This window comes from Manis javanica, chromosome 4, assembly GCF_040802235.1.
Source record: "Manis javanica isolate MJ-LG chromosome 4, MJ_LKY, whole genome shotgun sequence".
Taxonomy (NCBI): Eukaryota; Metazoa; Chordata; class Mammalia; order Pholidota; family Manidae; genus Manis; species Manis javanica.
The window spans coordinates 142462147-142484881 of NC_133159.1; the positions used below are offsets into that span (position 1 = coordinate 142462147).

At 36.7% G+C, this 22735-nt stretch overlaps 1 protein-coding gene across 6 annotated transcripts in view; it reads left to right on the plus strand.

The window, feature by feature from the left end:
- MYO1D (myosin ID) overlaps positions 1-22735 on the plus strand; it is a 343691-nt gene that overhangs the window by 163994 nt on the left and 156962 nt on the right. For all 6 annotated transcript variants that reach the window (XM_073235184.1, XM_073235185.1, XM_073235186.1 and 3 more), the window contains one exon: positions 7841-8048. In XM_073235184.1, coding sequence (XP_073091285.1) covers positions 7841-8048 — 208 coding nt within the window. The remainder of the gene's footprint in view (positions 1-7840; positions 8049-22735) is intronic.

Here is a 22735-nt window from a genome sequence, read left to right on the forward strand (position 1 = left end):
ACTATCTCAAGCTGAAAAGCTTCTATACAGCAAGGGACACCATCGATAGAACAAAAAGGCATCCTACAGCATGGGAGAATATATTCATAAATGACTTACCCCATGAAGGGTTGACATCCAAAATATATAAAGAGCTCACACACCTCAACAAACAAAAAGCAAATAATCCAATTAAAACATGGGCAAAGGATCTGAACAGACACTTCTCCAAAGAAGAACTTCAGATGGCCAACAGGCACATGAGAAGACGCTCCACATCACTAATCATCAGGGAAATGCAAAATAAAACCACAATGAGATATCACCTCACACCAGTTATGATGACCACCATCCAAAAGACAAACAACAACAAATGTCGGTGAGGATATGGAGAAAGGGGAACTCTTCCTACACTGCTGGTGGGAATGTAAATTAGTTCAACCATTGTGGAAAGCAGTTTGGAGGTTCCTCAAAAACCTCAAAATAGAAATACCATTTGACCCAGAAATTCCACTCCTAGGAATTTACCCTAAGAATTCAGGAGCCCAGTTTGAAAAAGACATATGCACCCCTATGTTTATTGCAGCACTATTTACAATAGCCAAGAAATGGAAGCAATGTAAGTGTCCATCAGTCGATGAATGGATAAAGAAGATGTGGTACATAGACACAATGGAATATTACTCAGCCATAAGAAGAAAACAAATCCTACCATTTGCAACAACATGGATGGAGCTAGAGGATATTATGCTCAGTGAAATAAGCCAAGTGGAGAAAGACAAGTACCAAATGGTTTCACTCATCTGTGGAGTATAAGAACAAAGAGGAAACTGAAGGAACAAAACAGCAGCAGACTCACAGAACCCAAAAATGGACTAACAGTTACCAAAGGGAAAGGGACTGGGGAGGATGGGTGGGAAGGGAGGGATAAGGGGAAAATGGGGCATTATGATTAGCATACATAATATAGGGGGTGCACCGGGAGGGCTGTACAACACAGAGAAGACAAATAGTGATTCTATAGCATCTTACTATGGTAATGGACAGTGACTGTAATGGCGTATGTGGGGGGGACTTGGTGATGGGGGGAGTCTAGTAACCATAATGTTGCTCATGTAGTTGTTGATTAATGATACCAAAATAAAAATCAGTTCCATTACTGGTAATCTGTCTGTTCAGATATTCTATTTCTTCCTGTGTCAGTCATGGAAAATTATATGTTTCTAGGAAGTTGTCCATTTCTTCCAGGTTGTCCAATTTGTTGGCATATAATTTTTCATAGAATTGTCTTATAGTTCTTTAAATTTCTGTGGTGTCAGTTGTAACTTCTACTTTTTCACTTCTGATTTGTTTATTTGTCTTGATAAGTCTTGCTGGATGCTTTTGTCTATTTTGTTCATTTTCTCGAAATCCCAACTCTGAAATCATTCTTTTTTTTTTTCTATGGTTTTCTTATTCTCTATTTATTTCTGTGCTGATCTTTATTATGTCCCTCCTTCTACTAACTTTGGGCTTTGTTTGTTCTTCTCTTTCTAGTTCCTTTAGTTTAGATTGAGATTGTTCTTGTTTCTTGAGGTAGGCCTGTATTGCTATGTACTTCCATCTTAGAACCACTTTTGCTGCATCCCACATATTTGCTGCATCCCCATTGTGTTTCAGTTTTCATTTCCCTCCATGTGTTATTTGATTTTTCTCTTTGATTTGTTCATTGATCCATTGATTATTTAGAAGCATTTTGTTTAGCCTCCGTGTGTTTGTGGGGTTTTTTTTGGTTTTCTTCATATAATTGATTTCTAGTTTCATACCATTGTGGCCTAAAAACATTGTTTGATAGAATTTCAGTCTTTTTGAATTTATTGAAGTTCTTTTTGTGTCCTAATCATGTAATCTATTCTGGAGAACATTGCATGTGCACTTTAAAAAATGGTATCCCACTGTTTTGGGGTAGAATGTTGTGTATATATCTGTTAAGTCCATCTCACCTAATGTGTTGTTCAGTGCCTGTGTTTACTTACTTATTTTCTGTCTCTATGATCTAGTCACTGATGTAAGTGGGGTGTTAAAATCCCTAATATGACTAAGTTGCTATCTGTTTCTCCCTTTAGGTCTGTTAGTATTTGTTTTATGTATTTAGATGCTCCCATGCTAGATGCATAAGTATCCTCTTGCTTGTTATATCCTCTTGATGTACTGACCCCTTTATCATTATGTAATGTCCTTCTTTGTCTCTTTTTACTTCCTTTATTTTGAAGTCTATTTTGTCTGATATAAGTACTGTTACTCCTGTCTTTTTCTCCCTTTTATTTGCATGAAATATCTTTTTCCATCCCTTCACTTTCAGTCTATATATGTGTTTAGGTCTGAAATGAGTCTCTTGTAGGCAGCATATAGATAGGTCTTGTTTCTTTATCCATTCTGCCACTCTGTCTTTCCATTGGTGCGTGTAGTCCATTTACATTTAAGGCAATTACTGATAGCTATGTACTTATTTTCCATTTTATTAATCATTTTCTGGCTGTTTTTGTTGTTCTCTGTTCTTTCTCCTTCTCCTTTACATTTCTCTTGTTACTTGATGGTTTTCTTTATTGTTATGCTTGGATTTCTGTCTTTTTTGTTTTTAAATCTGTGTGTCTATTATAGGCTTTAGGCTTGTGGTTATCATAAGGTTCATGGATAGTTTCCTAAATATGCAAGTTCATATTACATTGATGGTCACTCAGTTTCAAACACATTCTAAAACTACTACTTTTTTATTCTTTTTCCTCCTCCACACTTTATGTATAAGATGTCATAATCTACATCTTTAGGTATCCCTTGACAATATTGTATATAGTTCATTTTGCCACTTTTATATTTTTAACTTCATACTTGCTTTGTAAATAATTGGTCTACTACCTTTACTGCAGGTTGATTTTCACGGATGAAAAACATTTAGACTTAATATTTCCATCTAAAGAAGTCCATTTAATACACACTTAATGGGGGTGAATTCTTTTACCCTTCATATATCTGAGAAACTTTAATCTCTCCTTCAATTCTGAATGATAACCTGGCTTAGTAGAGAATTCTTGGTTGTAGGTTCTTCCCTTTCAATACATTAAATATTTCATTCCACTCCTTTCTGACCTGTACAGTTTCTGCTGAGAAATGTGCTGATAGCCTTATGGCATTTCCTTTAAAGTTAACTGTCTTGTCTCTTTCTTTTTGCTTTTAAAATTCTCCCCTTATCTTTAATCTTTGCCTTTTTATTCATGATATGTCTTGGTGTTGTCTTCCTAAAATTCATCTTCTTAAGGGCTCTCTGCACTTCCAGGACCTGGATGTCTATTTCTTTCCCCATATTGGGGAAGTTTTTGGCTATTTTTTCTTCAAAAAGACTTTCTACTCCTTTGTCTCTCTCTCCTTCTGGGATGCCTATTTTGTGAATATTGTTTCATTTGGAGTTGTCATACAGCTCTCTTAGCATCATCTCATTTTTAGAAATTCTTTTTTCTCTCTCTTCCTCAGCTTGGTTACTTTCCTGTTCTCTATTTTGCATCACATTGATTCTTTCCTCTGATCCCAGCAGTCTGCTGTCCATTCCCTCTGCTGTGTTTTTTATTTCAGTTATTGTATTCCTCAGCTCTGAGTGACCTTTTTCATATTTTCTCTCTCTGTTGAAATCCTGAGATCATCAGTTCTTTTCCCCAGTTCAGTGAGTATCTTTATGACTGTTACTTTGAATTCTTTATCAAGAGGATTGCTAATCTTCATTTCCTTTAGCCCTTTTTTCACTTTTTTACCTTGTTCTTTTGTTTAGACATATTTGTCTTCCTTCTCATTTTATCTGGGTCTCTATGTTTCTTCCTTTGAAGATCAGGTATGCCTTCAAGTCTTAAAAATAATGGCTTTATGCAGTGGGTGTCTGTGGTGTCCAGAAGCTCAAGACTCACTGCTCACCAGTGCCTGGTTCTCTTTTGTGGCTGAGCTGCAGTTGCTGTTGGTGGGCTTGGGCATGGCCCACCTTTCTACTTGTCTGCTAACAATGTCTGATCCCGACAGCTAGCCTCTCTGTGATGTGAGGTGCTTCTTCCTAGATTCATTATGTGTGGGCCATCCTCTGCCTGCCAGTCAGCAATGGCAGACCACTGCTGGGCCAAGCGTGCTGGGCAGGCAGGCACGCTATGGGGTGCTGGGGTTGAGCCAATGGGGCAGGTGGAGAGCTTAAAGCTGGCTCCTGAAAGCCTCTGGCCAGTTGAGCTGAGGGAGGGCTAGGAGAACCAGCAAAGTGCAATCTGCCCTCTGCCTGCCAGTCTGCAAAATTGGACTGCTGCTGGGCCATGTGTGCTGAGCAGGGCAGGCTCACAGGGGAGCGCCACTGTGTGGCTGAGCCTTTCAGAGCTGCCTCCCACAAGCCTCTGACCAGTTGGGCTGAGGGATGACTGGGAAAGCCAAGAAAGTATTATCCGCCTTTCACAGCCAGTCAGCGTCAGACCAGCTGGACTGAGCGGGCCAGGTGGGGTGGGGATGCAGGAAAGTGCCTTCCTGGAGTTGAGCCTCCAGGGAGGAAGATGGAGCATTTGGAGCTGGCTCCCACAAGCGCCTAACCAACTGGGTCGTCTGCCTGCCCTTTCTCCTCCAGAGCGAGCTCCCTCCGACCCCGCCTGCCCCTCTGGCTCACTTCCTACTGCTGGTAAATCTTACAAACTGTTGCCTCTGTGTTGGGTCTCAATGGAACCAACAGAGCATGCCTGTTTTCCACAAATGACAGGAACCTCAGCCCTCCAGAGTGCCCCAACTCTACCTGGTGTCCAACCCCGTTCATCACTGAAGCCCAGTGCAATGTGGACTCGTATTCCGGGAGCAGATCTCCAGGGCCAGGTGTGCCAGATTCCTGAATGTGTATCCCCTCCCTACTCAATTCCTCTCCCTCCTGCTTGTGGGCTGGTGTGGGGAAGGGTTTGGGTCCTTTACCCTTCTCGATGGGGTCCTCTCTTCATCAGGTGTAGACAGTCTGTTCTGCAGTCTTCAGGCTGTTTTCGGGGTTAGTTGTGTTTGTTGTAATTGCTTCCTCGGTGTGTACATTTTTGCCTTGCCATCCTGCTCAGCCATCTTTTTGCCACCTCAAGAAGAATTTCAAATTCTTCTTTTTTTGATAGTCTTCCAGGGAGGTAAAACTACTTGTCAGGAAACAGATGAGTTCAGCTTTTTTAATTTACAAGTTCAGGGTACTAGTTTGCTCAAGAACTAGGGCTGGGCCCTTTACCACTTAGAAAAAAGGAAATGCCTTTTCCCTGATTTTGTAGCTCAGCAGTGTGGCACTGAGGTTGCTTACAGTTTCTGCAATATGCCTAAAACTTCAAACACACCATGACTACTTGTATTATGGCCCGAATTTGTAATGAATTTAGGTTTCTGATTTTGTTTCCTCTTTTCATGTGACATTACCTTTCTCTTGACATTAAAACTGTTTCATTTGGTTTCTGTCTCTGCCCCTATCTGGCAAATGAATAGGCTTTTAAATGTATAGAGAGGAATAATTGGGTGGGAGTTGATGATTGATGAAGGAAGATCTAGAATGAGAAGGAGCCAGCCTTCCAAGGAATAGATTAAAAAGTATCGTGAACAGTGGGAACAGCATATGCAAAGGTTCTAAAGCAAGAAAGACACGACTCCATGACAGAACCCAAAAAAGATTGAAGAATAGCAATTGGAGAACACTGGTAAAGGAAGGAAGCAGTAAAAGACAAAAACGATGTAAAGCTTTTTAGAAAACACCTCTGGCAACTGAGTATGCAGAATGGATTGGAGAGGAAATGGAAAACAATTCAGGAGTCTATTGTAGTAAGCTTGATGGTGGCTTGGATTAGGATTGTGGCAGTAAAAATGAAAATGGTCAAATTTTAAGTACACTTTTGGAGGTAGAGCTAATAGGATTTGATGATGGATTAGAAGGAATGATAGAGAAAGGATCAAATACAATTCTCAGGATTATGGCTTTACTAACTGCAGACACTGAACAGATGGGAAAGACAGAAAGATTTATGAGTCTGAAGGCTGGGCTAGGGATTATAAATTCATGAATTGAAAAACAAAATGGATGGGATAGATGATATGATGTGGGGAGGATGTACATAGAAGAGGGCCTGCTAGGAGCCCTGGGGCACTCCAACATTTGGGGTCCAGTAATGGAGAAACAATAACCAGAAAATGAGATGAAGAAGAAATACCCAGAGAGACAGAAGGACACCAGGGATAGCCTGCTATCACAGGGACTAAGAAGAAGGGATCAGATGCCACTTAGTTATCTATTACAGTAACAAGAAATGTGTAAAGCCCTCTGAGGAAAATTTAGACTCCCAAAAGGGACAAAAGTAGACTTGAACAGTGGAAAGACATCCCTTGATGTTGTATAGAGCAATACAATATCATAGATAAACTTTATGAATTTAATGTAGGAATCTAATAAAAACACCAACAAGGATTTATTTGTTTGGTGGTTGTTTTCCCCTGGAACTATGCAGATTGATTCTAAAGGTCATGTAGAAAATTAAACGTGCAGGAATAGCTAGAAAAACCTTTAAAGAAAGAAAGAAAGAAGAGAGTCCACCAGATAGTGAAATATAATCTCTATAATTAAAACCATGTGGTACTGATGCACAGATGGACAGAGCAATGAAACAGACCAGGAAGTCCAGAAATAAACTGAAGTACGTAGGAAAACTTAGTATATGATAAAAATGGCATATTAAATCATAGGGAGAAAGATGGACTTTTTAGTAAATAGTGTTGGAACAACTTGGGTAACCATTTGTCAGAAGATAAAATTGGATTCATACCTTACACCGTATACCAAAATAAACTCCAAATGGATCAGAGATCTACATATAAAAAATGAAAACATGAGTACTAAAAGAATATATGATTGAATTACTCTATAACCTGAGGAGAGCCTTTCTCACTATGGCTTAAAATTCAGATGCAATATATGAAAAACTTGTTAAATTTAACTACATATATTAAACAACTTTGCACAAAGGAAAAAATGGACGGCACTGTGGTAGGTCAGCCTTGTAAGATGGTCACAGTGATCCCCACCACCTGGTAGTCATGCATTATACAAGGTGTAACCCTCCTCCCTTGATTGTGGGATGGCCTTAGTGATTTCCTTCTAGTAAAATCAAAATTGGCGAAAGAGATGGGATGTTTCTTTTGAGATGAGGCTACAAAAGACTGTGACTCTGACTTTCATCTTGCTTGCTCAAATCAAGATGCTGGGGTACAGGAAACTGCCTTATGAGAAACCAGCATGGTAAGAACTATTGGCTCCTTGTATGTAGAAATGCAGGGGATTTTTGTGTGTTGATCGTATATGCAGAACACTGCTTAGTTTTCTTTTAATGATAAATAGTTTATATGAAAATCTTGATTTCCTTTGAAGCAAGTCATATTGTTGATAAGTAATTTAGTTTTATTCCTTGCCCAATCATTTACCAATTTATTTATTTGTCTCACTGTGCTGGCTAGAAAATGCATGATAGAAGCATCCTTGTTTCTGTTTGTATGAAGAATGCTTCCAAGGGTGCCCCTTTACTAATGATATTTGCTGTAAGTTTTTGGTAAATAACCTTTATTAAATGAAGGAAGTACCCATCTATTCCTAGTTTAGTAAGAGTTTGTATCATGAAGTATTGTATCTTTTAGAAGGGTTTTCTGCATCTTTTATCAGATTAATGAAATTCACTTTTATTCCTAGTTTGCCAAGAAATTTGGTTTTATTTCTGTCTATGAAGCATCTTGAATTTTATTGAGAAATCTTGAAATCTATTGAGACCCTATGGTTTTTGTCTATTAATCTGAGCCCTGTTCTTTTTTCACCCAGATACAAAATGATCTCTGAATTCACTTGGCCCAACCATGACCTTCCTTCAGACAAAGAGGCTGTCAAGAAACTGATAGAACGTTGCGGTTTTCAGGATGATGTAGCTTATGGGAAGACCAAAATTTTCGTTCGAACACCCCGAACATTGTTTACCTTGGAAGAACTTCGCTCCCAGATGCTTGTGAGGATTGTCCTCTTTCTACAAAAGGTAATTTTATATTTCACACATAAGGATAACATCTTGCTTTTGTGTTCTTAAAAATTAGTTGAACGTTTTCTTTGATTCAAGCGTGATCATGTGTTCTTTGTATCTGCACATATCCTAGGATGTTTTCTGTTGCCTTCACACATGGAAAATCTATTTGGCTGCCTGAGTTCAAAATTATTTTATCCTCAAAACTCAAGACATTTTGTCTTCAGGTACTTACAGTTGGAAAGACATCTGAAGCAGCTTACTTTTTCTCTTGTAGATAACTGAGTTTATTTTCCCTCAGCTAAGCTACATAAAATAAAGGAAAGACTGAAAGATTTATGAGTCTGAAGTCAGAACTAAAGGCTGGGCTAGGATTATAAATTCATGAATTAAAAAACAAAATGTATGGAATAGATGAGATGATGTGGAGAGGATGTACATAGAAGAGGACCTGCTAGGAGCTTGGGGCACTCCAACGTTTGGGGTCCAGCAATTTTATCTTGTAATTTGAAAGTTTTGCCAACATGTTTGAAACCACCTCCCTGCCCCATCATTACCCGCTGCCAACCCTTGACTGAGGTGTTGGCTGAATGACGCCCGTTGGATCATGGTCCCTGTCATCGTTACTCTGTGCGGGGCCTTTTCTCATTGCATTCACCCATGTTTCCCCTTTATCCTCCATACTATTTCCATACCCTCCATATGCAGTACTTGAATGTAAAAAATTATAATGTATATTTTTAAAAATCATGTGCCTTATAAGAATGTCCTTGGGATATATATCAGGAGAAAAGTTGTTGGGTCCTAGGTATATGTAGACCTGATTGTGTTAAGTCTTGCAAAGTTCCTCTCCGCAACAACTCTTCAGCCATGTCACTGTGTCGCCTGCATCCTTACTGGTATCATCCAGCTACCTAAATTTTGCCAGACTAATAGGTATAATGGTGTCTTGTTGTTGTACTTTGTATTTGTCTGATTAACCTTGAATCTAAGCATCTTATTAAATGCTTGTCCACTTTTTGAGTTTCACTGCAAACTGCCAGTTCATATCCTTTGTTCATTTTTCTACTAGAATTGGTATTATTTTTTTGTTGATTAGCAGTTATTCCTTGAATATTTTACACATTAATCTCATACTTACTCAGACATTATAAATATAACTTCACCCCTAATATGTTTTGTTGAAAAGAATCCTTAATTTTGACATAATCAAATTCTTTAATTCTTTGCCTTATATATTGTGGTTTGGAATTTTAAGATGGCTTTCCTTGTCTCTGGATCACAAGGATACTATTCTGTGTTTTTGCCTATTAATGTATACAGTTGACCCTTACACAACACAGTTTGAATGCACTGGTCCACTTGCAGGCATTTTTTTTCAGTAAGTATGTTGGAAAATGTTGGGGAAATTTGTGACAATTTGAGAAAACATTTTCCTATCTCTAGCTTACTTTATTGTAAGAATACAGTATATAGTACATGTAAGATAGAAAATATGTGTTAATCAACTGTTGATGTTATTGGTAAGTCTCCCAGTCTACTTATTAATAGTTAAATTTGGGGGAATCAAAATTTATAAGCATACTTTCAACTATGCAGGGGTTCAGCACCCCTAACCTCCACATTGCTCAAGGGTCAGCTCTAGTTTTACCCTTCGCATTGGGTCTTTAATCCATTTAGAATCCACCTGTGTATGTGATTTTATATAAGAATCCAGTTTCATTTTCTTATATATGGTGAGTCAGTTATCTCAAGACCATTACTAAGCAATCTCTCCTTTTACCCATTGATTTATGATACCATTTTTATCATGTACTATCACATATATATATAAAAAACATATCTCCAAGTTTTTATATTTGTCCATTTTTGCACTGATGCCACTTATTTTCACTGTAGTGTGTCTTAGTGGTACTGTGTCTTACATGCTAGGATAAGTCATCTTCTCTATTCTCCTGTATCAACCTGTATGTAGACCTCCTTGGTCAACCTGTATATAGACGTTTATTCTGCAATATAAAATTTTAATGTGTGCTTATTGTGTTCATAAATTCAATAATAAATTTAATTGGATTGCTTTGAATTTGAATATAATTTGAAAGGATTAACATTTCTACAATATTAAGTCATCTTAAGAATATGGAATAGGCTTTTTTTTTTTTTTGAGAGGGCATCTCTCATATTTATTGATCATATGGTTGTTAACAACAATAAAATTTTGTATAGGGGACTCAATGCACAATCATTAATCAACCCTATGCCTAATTCTCAACAGTCTCCAATCTTCTGAAGCATAACGAACAAGTTTTTACATGGTGAACAAGTTCTTACATAGTGAATAAGTTCTTACATGGTGAACAGCGCAAGGGCAGTCATCACAAAAACTTTCGGTTTTGATCATGCATCCTGAACTATAAACAATCAGGTCAATTATGATTATTTGTTTGATTTTTATACTTGATTTATCTGTGAATCCCACATTTCTCCATTATTATTATTATTATTATTATTATTATTATTATTATTATTATTATTATTGGAATAGGCTTATTTTAATCAGTTCTTCGACCTTTATACTTAGAGCAGCCTTATGAATCCATGGTTAATTCCTAGATATGATTGGTTTTGTTACTGCTATAAATATTTTCTGTATGGCATTGTTGGTACAGAGAAGTAACACTGGTTTATGTTCCATATGTATCCAGCACGAACCTTTTCTTAATTCATATTTGTGATTCTGTTAGTTTTTCTGGAGAAATGATTATCACCTGCAAATAATGAAGGTTTCTCTTCCCTTTCATTGGTGAGATATTTTAAGTGTTGGTCTCTTTCATTTATTTTGCCTAGAACTTAGTAAAGTCTGTGGAGTGAAATACCAAATTGTCTCATTCTAAACCCATTTCCCCCTATTGTTTTTTATATTGCCTTTACTCAGTTCTGTTTTCTTTCCCCAGACTGCTTGTAAATTTGCAAGTTGGATCTGTTTTCTGTCTGCCGTAGTAAATTTTGGTCATGCATCTGTTCTTCTGTATATTCAAATCCTTTCTTTTGATCTTCAGTACTTGGTAGCGGTGCCTTGTTGAAGATCTGGTACTTCGTTTCTCTTCTTTCTATCTCCCCAGGAGATTGAGGCCCAGGCTTTGACCATGAGCCACAGTAACCCTGCCTCTTATTTTGATTGGGACAGTCATGTTATCTGTTGTCAATATCAGCAGTACCCTTCACTCTCCAAAGTGTCTCAGTATGGATAATAAACTGTGTAGTCACCCTGCCCTGTACTGACTGTTCACTTGGTGGCCGGTAAAATCCTCTTAAATCCGCAGTAGAAGTTTGTTGACAACCACAATTGTCAGCATCCCACAAACTTTAGTCTCATACATCTCTGCTAGCCAAAGATAGGGCCACCCTTCCCCCTCACAGCCCCATGGCCTAGCTTGTGCATAAACAGTTACAATTCCAGATATACACCCCTACCACAGCTCCCCCTTTCTCAGTCCTCTCTATAGCACCACTGCATTCTTCCTGGTCAGAAATTATAATTTTGCCTGAGAGAGAGATTCTAGAAGACAAGGAATGGCTTCCTCCAGAACCATCCATCCCACTACGGAAGAATGCTGTCCCGTCCTCTCTGTGATACAGATCTTCCGTTTCCTAACCATGAGGCAGTGGGGTGGGGAATAAGGGTCTTCCTCTGAATTCTCAAGCAGACCATTTTAGGCTATGATATATGTGGTCTACTGATTATGTTCTTTCAACCAACTCCACAGGACATAAAATAAGTGGAAATTTCCCTCAGCCTCTGGGAATAGGACATCAGTCACCTAACTTTCCATGTGGTGTGTGTTTTTATTTTTTTCTGTGTCCTTACAGTAATGTACTTGGAAGTTAGGAGAGCAGTATCAGGAGATGCTATTTTTTCTTTTATTAAATAATTTTTTGTGTTGAGGTCATATAATAAAATACACAAATGGTAAGTGTACAACTTGATGAATTTGGCATGTGTATACACTCATGTAACCATTGCCCAGATCAAGATATTGAACATTTTCACTAATATTTTTCCCCCTTCACTTATTTTCCCCATTCCCCACTCCCTCACCTATGGCAACCACCATTCTGTTCTCTGAGCCTGTGAGTCTATTTGTTTTATTTCTTAGGTCCCACATATATGTGTAATCATATGGTATTTGTCTTTATCTGACTAATTTTACTTATCATAATATCTTCTATGTCCATTCATGTTGTCACAAATGGCAAGGTTTCATTGTTTTTTATGGCTGAGTAATATTCCATTATATATATATACTGCATCTTCTTTACCCATTCATCTATCCATAGATAACTTAGGTTGCTTCCATATTTTGGCTATTGTCAATAATGCCATGATAATCATAGGGGTGCATATACATTTTCAAATTAATGATTTTGTTTTCTTCACTAAATTCCCAGAAGTGGAATTTGGGGTCATATAGTATTTCTATTTTTAGTTTTTTTGGGAACTTCCATACTGCTTTCCATAGTGGCTGTATCAGTTTGCAACCCCACCAAGTAGGCAGGAGGGTTCCCTTTTCTCCACATCCTTGTCAACACTTGTTATTTCTTGTCTCATTCTGAATGGTATGAGATAATATCCCATTGTGGTTTTGATTTGCATTTTCCTAATGTTGACTGATGTTGAGCATCTTTTCATGTACCTGCTGGCCATCCATATCTCTTCTTGAATATCCATTCAAGTACTTTGCCCATTTTTAATTGGTTTGCTTGGGTTTTCTTTGTGTTGAGTTGTTTGAGTTCTTTATATATCATGGGCATTAGGCCCTTGTCAGATGTATCATTTGCAAATATATTCTCCCATGCAGTAGGTTGCCTTTTTGTTTTGTTTTTGTTTCCTTTGACATGCAGAAACTTTTTGGTTTGAGGTAGTCCCACTTATTTATTTTGCTTTTGTTTCTCTTGCTTAAGGAGACAGATCCAGAAAAAAAATTGCTAATGCTGATGTCCGAGAATTTACTGCCCATGTTTTCTTATAGGAGTTTTATGGCTTTAGGTCTTATATATAGGTCTTTAATCCATTTTGAGTTTATTTTTGCATATGGTATAAGACAGTGATCCAGTTTTATTCTTTTGCATGTAGTTGTCCAGTTTATTGAAGAGACTATAAATGGTACATATATATAGTCTTGCCTCCTTTACATATGTTGATTGACCATTTAAGTGTGGGTTTATTTCTGGACTCTATATTCTGTTCCTTTGGTCTTTGTATCTGTTTTTGTGCCAATACTATCCTGTTTTGATTGCTGTAGCTTTGTAATATAGTTTGAAATTAGGAAGAGAGACAGTTTTATATGCGGTTTGATATACAGGTTCGAGTCAGTTTTTTTCCAGGTGAATAACCAGCTGTTCTAATTCCATTTATTTAAAAATTCCTCTTTTTTCGACTAAATTAAAATTCCACCTTTGGCTAATATTAAATTCCCCTTTATTATTGAATCTTTTTCAGGACTCACTATTTTATTCCTTTGCCATTAAACCTTTTTTGGGACTCACTATTTTATTCCATATCAATTACTATGCCAATATCATACTGTGTCTATTATAGTATATTACAGTAAGTTTTAATATATGAGAATGTGGCTTTGCTTACAGTATACTTACATACCTTTTCTGTACCTTAATAGATATTTAATGGCAAGTTAGAAGAGAAGGAATCAATAATATTGACTAAAACCAGAACCTCCAAAGTTGGTTTTTCTTAAAGAAATAAACTGCATAAACACAAAGATTGCAAAAGAAGTAAAGAATACATTGCTTTCTGATTCATAAAAAAGTTTGTAGCTTCTCACTGTCACTGTGTAAACCATTAAGTACTCAGTATCAAGAATTACTGATAGTCTGTTTAGTACATCTTTCTCTTTACAGACTTGGTCATATGCTTGACATTTTAGGAAATTTTTGAAATTGCTAGGAATAATCTTCTTTTAAGAAATAACCATTTAGAGTTCAAAGACTTTTATTGGTTTTATAGTACATAAGTCATAGCAATGCAAGCTCATGTAGAAAAATGAAAAAATATAATTTTAACTTTTAAAATACAACTTTTTAATATTAAATATAAATTTAAATTATGTCATACCAGTGTTGTATAATAATTTTTTGTTATATCTTCATATGTGCAAACACTTATTTGCATACTTATAATAGCTCATTTAGTCCTTAATGTGATTTACTGCAGTTTCCTCAGTCTATTACTGGATGTTTAGGTATTTGCAATGTTTGCTCTTACAGCGCACATCTCTGCTTACTTGCTTGCCATGGAGTTCAACAAATGTTAGCTGTTGTTATTACTGTTAAGTATTTGTAAACATCCTGGAGTATTTTCTTTTTTTTTTTTTTTTTTTGGGTGGCTAGAATTTTTTTTTTTTTTAGATAATTATTTTTTATTGAAGGGTAGTTGACACACAGTATTACATTAGTTTCAGGTGTACAACACAGTGATTCAACATTTATATACATGATAATTCTAGGTACCAGCTATCACCATACCAAGTTGTTGCAATATTTTGACTATATTCCTTATGCTATACATTATATCCCGGTTACTTATTTATTTTACAATTGGAAGTGTGTACTTTTTTTTTTTTTTTTTGTGAGGGCATCTCTCCTATTTATTGATCAAATGGTTGTTAACAACAATAAAATTCTGTATAGGGGAGTCAGTGCTCAATGCACAATCATTAATCCACCCCAAGCCTAATTTTTGTCAGTCTCCAATCTTCTGAAGCATAACGAACAAGTTCTTACATGGAGAACAAATTCTTACCTAGTGAATAAGTTACATGGTGAACAGTACAAGGGCAGTCTTCACAGAAACTTTCGGTTTTGATCATGCATTATGAACTATAAACAATCAGTTCAAATATGAATATTCATTTGATTTTTATACTTGATTTATATGTGGATACCACATTTCTCTCTTTATTATTATTATTTTTAATGAAATGCTGAAATGGTAGGTAGATGCAAGATAAAGGTAGAAAACATAGTTTAGTGTTGTAAGAGAGCAAATGTAGATGATCAGGTGTGTGCCTGTAGACTATGTGTTAATCCATAGACAAGGGCAATAAAACATCCACGGATGCAGCAGATTTCTCTCAGAACAGGGGGGGAGAGGTTCTAAGCCTCACCTCTGTTGATCCCCAATTTCTCACCTGATGGCCCCCCTGTGACTGTGCCTGTCTTAGGTTGTTTCTCCCTTGAGGAATCTTACCCGTCTCTGGCTAACCAGTCATCTTCCGGGGCCATACAGGGAAATGTAAAGTTGGTAAGTGAGAGAGAAGCCTTATTGTTTGAAAAGGTTAGTTTTTTACTTCTTTGCATATTTATGCCCTATGGCTTCTATGCCCAGCATTTGTCTTGGGGTATCTTAACCACTTGGAAGAATTGTGATACACGGTAAATTCGATATGAGGCACGAATTCTGTTTAGGGGTTGTAATTAGGAAGGAAGAAGAAAAGCTATAGAAATAGCAGGCAGAAAAAAACATGGGAAGATTGATTATTTCTTTCTTTGACATATCTTCTTGTAGAGTAACTTCAGCATGTATAGGTTTTAAACTACTAATTAAATTGCACACACACATTAACATAATAGGAGTACAGTTACATAAAGAGTATTTTCTTATAATAAATTCTCAGACACAAAATTTTTGCTTTTAAAGATACGCGCTTTAAAATTTTTCTGTACCCATTGTCAAATGGACTCCAGAAAGACTGCACCAGTTTATGCTTCCACCAACTCATGTTTGAAAAAGTTTGACTCACTGAAGCACTAAACATTTTTATTCTCATAAACAGCCTTTCTGAATGACCGAAAACCTGAAAGTTTTGCCTGAATATTTAAAAAAGCAGTTTATAAAAAGGCCCCATGGAGTATACACATTTTTACATCACTAAAGGATATATAGCCTGAAAGATTTTTTTGAAGGTCATTCTTCTCTTCCTTTCATAGTACACAACCACTTCACTTACCCCATACTCTATACATTTGAGTTTGTGTGTGTGTGCTTTGCATCACATTTGAATGAGAAGTGGTATTTCCATACAGCACTGAAGAAACTATTTAAAGTTTTTAGAATTAGAGCTTTCAGCAAGGAGGTACAGGGAGGTAAGTAAAGTCAGCTCAGCAGTAAACACATGGGGCTGAGTTGAAGTGTATAATGATTGTTATTAAGTGTATTTTAAGGCAAGCCTGTCCAAGTTAATTCTGTTGTCTTAGCTTTTTTTCCTTCTTCAACCTGGACCTTTCTGGTTTTGGGTTTCTTATCATTCATCCTCTATGTTTTTATTCATTAATTCCCAGAAAATAAGACATATATTTGTTGCATGGTTGGGGAAATCCTGAAAGAAGACTATAGTTTTAACAGTTAATTAATAATTAACAGTTTTTAATGAAAATATCATACCAAATGCATTACAAAGAGTCGTGATTTTTTAATATTCTGAATCCATTTAATTTAAAATATGTTGCTGTCTTAGAAGAGGAGTGGGGTATAGAACCACTCAAAACTCCCTTATTTTTTTGGTGCATGTATAGTTTTAGATTTATGTTCATTCTAGGGAATCATGGGCAACATCAAAATTGTCATAAAAGGTGATAGGTGACCGAAGATGGATTCTCAAAGGGAGGTGGAAAAGTAATTGGGGAAGTTTATCTTTGTGTGGCCATTAACAGTAAGTTTGGAATAGGGTAATGAATTTGAAGAGTGGCTGTCTGGACCCACTATAAGACAGTTGAGTACTTTTGTGGGTTGAGTCTTCATTTAGGGGAATTAGCCCCTTCTTAAAGGACATCCATAGTTGATTATAGACAGAGATCTTATTAGTCACTCATCATATCTTGGACCATTTCAGATGGCACAGCTTTGATCCTAGCCTTAGGAATGGAATTACCCTTTCCAATGTGCCATGGTGTCATTAAGAGGTCAAGGCCTTTCTATGTCATATATTGAAGGCTACTAAACATAGGCCTTCTTTCTTAATAATATCTTAAAGCTCGAATCATTTTCCTCCAAGCAATTTGTCACTACTCTGGAATAATAGGTATAGCTCATGAATTCCACAGCATCAAGAGCTACCCATCCTTTGGAAATTTAAACCATGCTAGCCCCTGCCCCACTACACACTACATGCCATGAGTTTTCTGGTTTTTATTTCAGTCCTAAATTTGGCTTGTAGCTTATAGCACCCATGATACAATGAGCTGTGGGGACCACAGTCAAGCTTTAACCTGAAGTCAGTTGATTATGTTCTATTGTAGTTATGTGAAACTACAGAGACATATTTATATACAAAATAACAGAAGCCCCATTGTGATAGAATCCAGACAAGAGTACCTCCTTTTTGAATAAGGCCACCCACCATCTCAGAGAGACCTAGGTTTCATCTTACCTAGGCTACAAGCATCCTCCAGAGGACACATCAGCAAGCCACAAGCCCTCCTTCCCCTGACCCCTCCCCTCAAAGAGCCCGCCAAAAACCCTGGCCATAAAAAGCCTCTTGGCCTGTTAGAGACCCCTTTTCCTTTGTTCTGCTGGCCAGAACAGAGGGGGCCCTCTCAGGTTTAGCAATAAACCTGCTTGGACTGTTGAGTTCACATCCCATCTTTTCCTTATATCAGTCTCCTCTTTTCTTTTTCATTGGGCCCTAGGGTCAGTTGGCTCCTAGAATTTTATTTTTGCTTGTCTTGCAGCTTCCTGGTTAGATGATGATAGTGGTTTGATTATTAAGTAATAACAAAGTTGGAACAATCTCTGAGGCAGCATGAGGAGAACAAAGGGTTGAGTAGAGAAGAAACTGTGGAAAAGATGTGAAAGAGAAAAGGAGGTAATGGTGAAGCTGAGGAAGGAAGAAAAAGACCTCAGGCTAGTGAAATAAAATAGTCTAAATGTGGGCTAAAATCATATGGGAGTGCTGTTTCTGATTTTCTGTGGTTTCCATAAATGTGGAATTGTAAATTAGTTGGTGGTCTTTTCTTTTTTAATTCAGAATAATAATGATTTGGTATTCTACTGCTAAACTGATTTTGTGAGGATATTATACAAAAATACCCAGTTTTATCAATAAAGAAGCAGTATTCAAGTACACAATGTATAATGTTTAGAAAACATAAAAAGGCATGTAAGATCCAGGGTCCTTTTGAGATGGCTCATGGGAAAATTCCCTTCAGTTCTTGAGGATTAGCAGCACTTCTCCTGGGCCGCTGCCCTCGAGCTGCCGCCATATAATGGGGAGGGGGCCCAACGCTGCACAGCCCCTTAATGAAGTTTCCTGGAGTGGTGATATTGTGCATCCTTGAAATGTTCCTGAATTTAATGGGCATGCTTCTAGTGGTTTCTATTTATACATGGTACTGGTTGAGATAGATACATTTGAGCATGTTAAGGAGGCATCCCTCTATTCCAGTTGTGTTAAGAGTGCTTATAAAATCAAGAATAGACATTGGACAAAATAAAATTACTTCTTAGCAGTTATCAAGATGGTCGTGTAATTTTTTTCTCTTCTGAGCTAACAATGCAGAGAGTTCAACTAATAGGTGCAGTGTGTCTATTATATTTGCCTCACCAGATAACATAGGCGTTTTCCCTTCTCCGTATTCTGGAGCAGTCCAGAGAGCGCTGACGTTGATCTCTTCAGGTCATGTTCTCCTGTGAAGACATCTGAAAGGTGGCACTTGGAGTCCTTGAAACAACTCTCTCTAGTTCTTTGTAATAATTGGTCTGTTCTTATTGTATATCCTCTGTAGGATCAGTTTATAAAATTTTACATTTTCCTAGGAAATCATCTACTTTCTCAAATTTAATTGACTTGAACTGAACAAAGTCATATCTTAATGTTTCTTTTCATTTCCTTTGTATCTTTAGGTCATTCCCTCTTTCATTTTTTATTTTGTGTATTTGATTTGTGCTCATTCTCTTTTTTATCAACTTGATATATTTCACTACTTTTTCTCAAAGAACCAGCTCTCTGGTATGTTTACTAACTCTACCATTTTCTTATGTCTAAGTTACTAATCTTTCTCTTTATCTTCATGAATTCCTTCTTTTTGATCAGAAGCAAGCAAGAGATTATCTTTCTCCAGCTCCTAGAGCTGTTTTATGCTTATTTTTTCTTTCACATTTATTAATAATGAACGGTGGAATTTGTTCTGAGAACTACTTTTGCTGTACATAAAGGCCCCAATACATTATCATTTAATTATTTTTTTATGTTTAGATTTCCTTCTTCCCAAAAAGTTGTTTAAAAATATTTTCCAAGTTATTTCCAAGCTATCCATGTTTTGTGTTGCGTGTTTTGTTTCATTTTTTAATTTTGTTAGAAATTTTAGTTTTTCTGCATTATGATCATGGAATGTTACACATACTATTTCTAGCTTCTGGAATTTATTGAATTGGGGCTGAGTATATACTCATTTTCTTAGTATAACTTGAGAGAAGGAATATTTTCTCTTCCCTTTTGGATATTTTATCATGAAAAATTGAAAATATTCACAAAAGTAGACAGAATAGGATAAAAAATCCCCATGTTCCCATCCATCAACTTCAACAGTTACCAATATTTTGCAATTCTTATTTTATCTCGATTCACATCATGCTTATATGTATGACATATGTGTGTTTTGTTTGGTTTGGTTTGGTGTTTTGAAAGTAAATCCCAGATACATTATCATTTATCCCTTATAAACCAGTCTAATCTGGACAGATAAGGGTTTTCAAATACCATCATCATACCACATAAAATTAATAATACCTTAGCATCACTTGACATGTAGTTAGTGTACATTATTCCCAGGTGACTCAGGAATGTCTTTCCGCAGATGGTTGAGGTTAGGAAAGACACCTTTCAGAATAGCACACACAAGTCTGATCATATTAACTGATTTAATTTCAGTGACATATCACTACATCCTTAAAAATTCCATCTTTCTTTTAAAGGTGGTTCATGTTTCACAAGGACTGCCCTGGCTGGTTTGTTCTCATTAAGATTTGATACAATTTGTATGTTCTGTATTTATTTGCAAAGTTTGCTGGGCTGTATTATAGCACCAATCATAAGAAGGGTCTTGTAATGGATTAAAAGTCACTGACTAAAGAATAAACATAGGGAAAATAGTAAATTCTGAAGCTGAGAATAACATAACTATTAATTATAAGTAGTCTCAAAGGTTACTATAGACTTGAATATAATAATTTTGTAAATGAGCCAAAAGAAAAAGTGTGAATAGAATCATTATCTGAAAATCGGATTTTATTTGCTTCGTTATTTATTTGCCCCCATTCCCTGATGTATTATTTATTGTGAAACCTTATCAAGTAATGGCATGAAGCCATTAGGGAATTTCACATCACTTTCAAACAAAGTTCACTGACTTCTTTGTGGAACCAATCAAGTGTTTTATCTCTCAGACTAAAAGCAAAATAATCATCTCTCATATTAAATCAATTACTTTGCCCTCAAAGTAATAAAAAACAAAAGCAGAAAACTAATGTAATATAATAGCTAGTTTTTACTGAGTGACACACAGTATTTGCATATATTATCTAGGTCTTTGCAAGAATCCTGTGAATGAGTATCTAATATTTTCATTTACTAGGAAGAGAATTAAAGCCACTGAGGAGCTGAGTAACTTGCTAAAGGTCACACAGGTGGTCCATGCCAGAACTGGGATTTGAACCCAGGCATCCAGCCTTTGAACCACTATTCATTTATACCACAGTGGCATCATTTAGCATGTAGTTCTTATAGGACAAACAGGTATGACTCACACTATTGAAGAAAAGTTTGTAAAATTTGCTGCAAAGGTGGTGATGACATCATGCTCAGAGAGAAGGAAGAATGCAGTTTGGCAAAATTCCTTTATTAAATGACCTTGGTAGACAGCCAATGAAGTCTGAGTCATTTACTCTTGACTTTGTGAACTAAGATACATTTTTACTACAATTGGTTAGAAACACTTATGTTGAAAGTATGAATCAGTTCTTGACATATGTACAGTAATGAAAAGTGATCAATGACTCTTTTTTTTTTTTAACTGAGGATACATGCTCCGGGAAAAGAGTTGTTGTTGTTTTTTTTTTTTTTTGGTAAAAGTGACTTTTGAGCCATAAGTGGGTTGGGAAAGGTATGCTTGGATAACCACAAAGCATGAAGTGAATTACAGGAAGGGAGGAAAGGGTATTGCTATGGGATAACAGAGGTTGCTCCCCATGCCAGTCTATTCATTGCTTTGTTCAAGGGGAATATTTATGGTAAAAAATATGCCTCTTGCCCTTGATTAAATGTTGGAAGAAATAAAGAAAAATGGACCTTGAATTAAGTGATGGAAATTGGAAATTGACTATATGTCCTTTAAGTATGCTGTGAGAAGAAACATGTGACAAGTGTTCTTTCCAACACTGTGATATATGGCTATGTGGGAGAAAGTTGCTCATATGCATTTTTTTAAATTAATGAATTTATTTATTTATTTATTTGTATCATTAATATACAATTACAGGAGGAATATTATGTTTACTAGACTCCCCTCATCACCAAGTCCCCCCCACATACCCCATTACAGTCTCTGTCCGTCGGCGTAGTAAAGTCCTATAGAATCACTACTTGTCTTCTCTGTGTTGTACAGCCCTCCCCATGCACCCCCCTACATTATGCTGCTAATAATAATGTCCCTTTTCCCCCCTTACCCCTCCTTTCCCACCCATCCTCCCCAGTCCCTTTCCCTTTAGTAACTGTTAGTTCATTCTTGGGTTCTGTGATTCTGCTGCTGTTTTGTTCCTTCAGTTTTTTTCTTTGTTCTTATACTCCACAGATGAGTGAAATCATTTGATACTTGTTTTTTTCCACCTGGCTTATTTCACTGAGCACAATAGCCTCTAACTCCATCCATGTTATTGCAAATGGTAGGATTTGTTTTCTTCTTATGGCTGAATAATATTCCATTGTGTATATGTACCACTTCTTTATCCATTCATCTACTGATGGACACTTAGGTTGCTTCCATTTCTTGGCTATTGTGATCAACACAGGGTGCATATGTCTTTTTCAAACTGGGCTCCTGCATTCTTAGGGTAAATTCCTAGGAGTGGAATTCCTGGGTCAAATGGTATTTCTATTTTGAGTTTTTTGAGGAACCTCCACACTGCTTTCCACAAGGGTTGAACTAATTTGCATTCCCACCAGCAGTGTAGGAGGGTTCCCCTTTCTCCACAACCTTGCCAACATTTGTTGTTGTTTGTCTTTCGGATGGTGGTGATCCTTACTGGTGTGAGGTAATATCTCATTGTGGTTTTAATTTGCATTTCTCTGATGGTTAGCAATGTGGAGCGTCTTTTCATATGTCTGTTGGTCATCTGAATTTCTTCTTTGGAGAAGTGTCTGTTCAGATCCTGTGCCCATTTTTTAATTGGATTATTTGCTTTTTGTTTGTTGAGGTGTGTGAGCTCTTTATATATTTTGAATGTCAACCCTTTATCAGATCTGTCATTTTTTGAATATATTCTCCCATACTGTAGGATGCCTTTTTGTTCTATTGGTGGTGTCCTTTGCTGTGAAGCTTTTCAGCTTGATACAGTCCCACTTGTTCATTTTTGCTTTTGTTTCCCTTGTCCGGGGAAATATGTTTATGACGAAGTTGCTCGTGTTTATGTC